General features: G+C 34.7%; 1 protein-coding gene across 1 annotated transcript in view; it reads left to right on the forward strand.

Annotated features, from left to right (window-relative positions):
• The window catches only part of C11H11orf54 (chromosome 11 C11orf54 homolog), a 15,037-nt gene extending 13,717 nt beyond the window's left edge, over nucleotides 1-1,320 (forward strand). Inside the window, exons 7-8 of the mRNA XM_029957362.1 lie at nucleotides 21-137; nucleotides 1,074-1,320. Of these exons, the coding sequence (XP_029813222.1) occupies nucleotides 21-137; nucleotides 1,074-1,247 (291 nt within the window). The 3' untranslated portion in view covers nucleotides 1,248-1,320. The remainder of the gene's footprint in view (nucleotides 1-20; nucleotides 138-1,073) is intronic.

The raw sequence follows: 1,320 nt of genomic DNA on the forward strand, positions 1-1,320 counted from the left end.
AGAATGATCTTTTATTGTAGCCCGCAGAATTTTCTTCCTGCCCATTGAACTCTGATGAGGACGTGAATAAATGGTTGAACTTTTATGAGATGAAAGCTCCTTTGGTTTGTCTGCCAGTTTTTGTCTCCAGAGACCCAGTAAGTTTATGTTTGTCTTTGATATTGCAGTATAATACAGTGATCACGCTTAGGTTTTAAGATATTCTTTTAAAATTAAGCACTTTCTATGTTGCCCTTTAAGAACCAGGATAGTCTCCAGAATTATCCTGAAAGATGAGGAGGCAGGTGGCTAACACCCCTATGAGTTAGCTAGGGCAGATTTTACCTTCGAGCAAATGAAGGCATGGCTATTTTACATGACACCCAAAGTCATGTTATTAAATAGTAGAATCAAGACCAGGATTCAGGTCTCCTATACCTTATTTGTTGTTTGTCATACTATTCCTTATATTCTAACACTAGACACTAGAAAAAGATAGGGGAGAGAGACCAATTCAGAGAAAGCATCTACCACAATACTGACTTCTTATCCAGCAATTACATGTTTAGGAATTTATCCTTAAATATATGTGTAAGTATGTAAAATTATTAGTTAAAAGGTTATTCATGATAGCATTACTATAATAGAATGGGAAGCAATCTAAATGTCAATTGGGAATTGGTGGAATTGCTATGTGTTTGCAATAGAATGCCATGTGGGTGTAAAAAAAAGAAGCCCTTTTATGATCTGATGTACTAATTTCTCAAGTTATATTTTTAAATGAAGAAAAGCAATATTCAGCACAGTATATACAGAGTGAAAATGTGAGTAAAAATTACAAAAGTAAATATTTCTGAAGGATATATAAGAAACTCCTTACACTGGTTGCCTGCAGGGATAGGAGGTAAGTAGTGAGACACATTTTACTGAATATATCCTTTTTCAGCCTTTGAATTTTGAATTAAATGTATATATTACTTACTTAAAAAACAAAATAAAAACTATTATAACAAATACGAAGGTCTCCCTCCGCCTTAAACAATTCCTATCCAAAATAATTTAAATACTGATGGATGGCTTGTCTGTTGTCCTAGGGCTTTGATTTGCGATTGGAGCACACCCATTGTTTCAGTCATCACGGAGAAGGTGGACACTACCATTATGACACTACCCCAGACACAGTGGAATATCTCGGATACTTCTTGCCTGCAGAGTTTCTGTATCGCATTGATCAACCAAAAGAGACCCATTCAATTGGGCGAGATTAAGTCAAAGGAAAAAGAGTTAAGGTTAATTAATTAGCTCATTAATTGATACTAATATAAAATCCAATGGAAATGA

The sequence above is a fragment of the Suricata suricatta genome, chromosome 11 (genome assembly GCF_006229205.1).
Source record: "Suricata suricatta isolate VVHF042 chromosome 11, meerkat_22Aug2017_6uvM2_HiC, whole genome shotgun sequence".
NCBI classification, from domain to species: Eukaryota; Metazoa; Chordata; class Mammalia; order Carnivora; family Herpestidae; genus Suricata; species Suricata suricatta.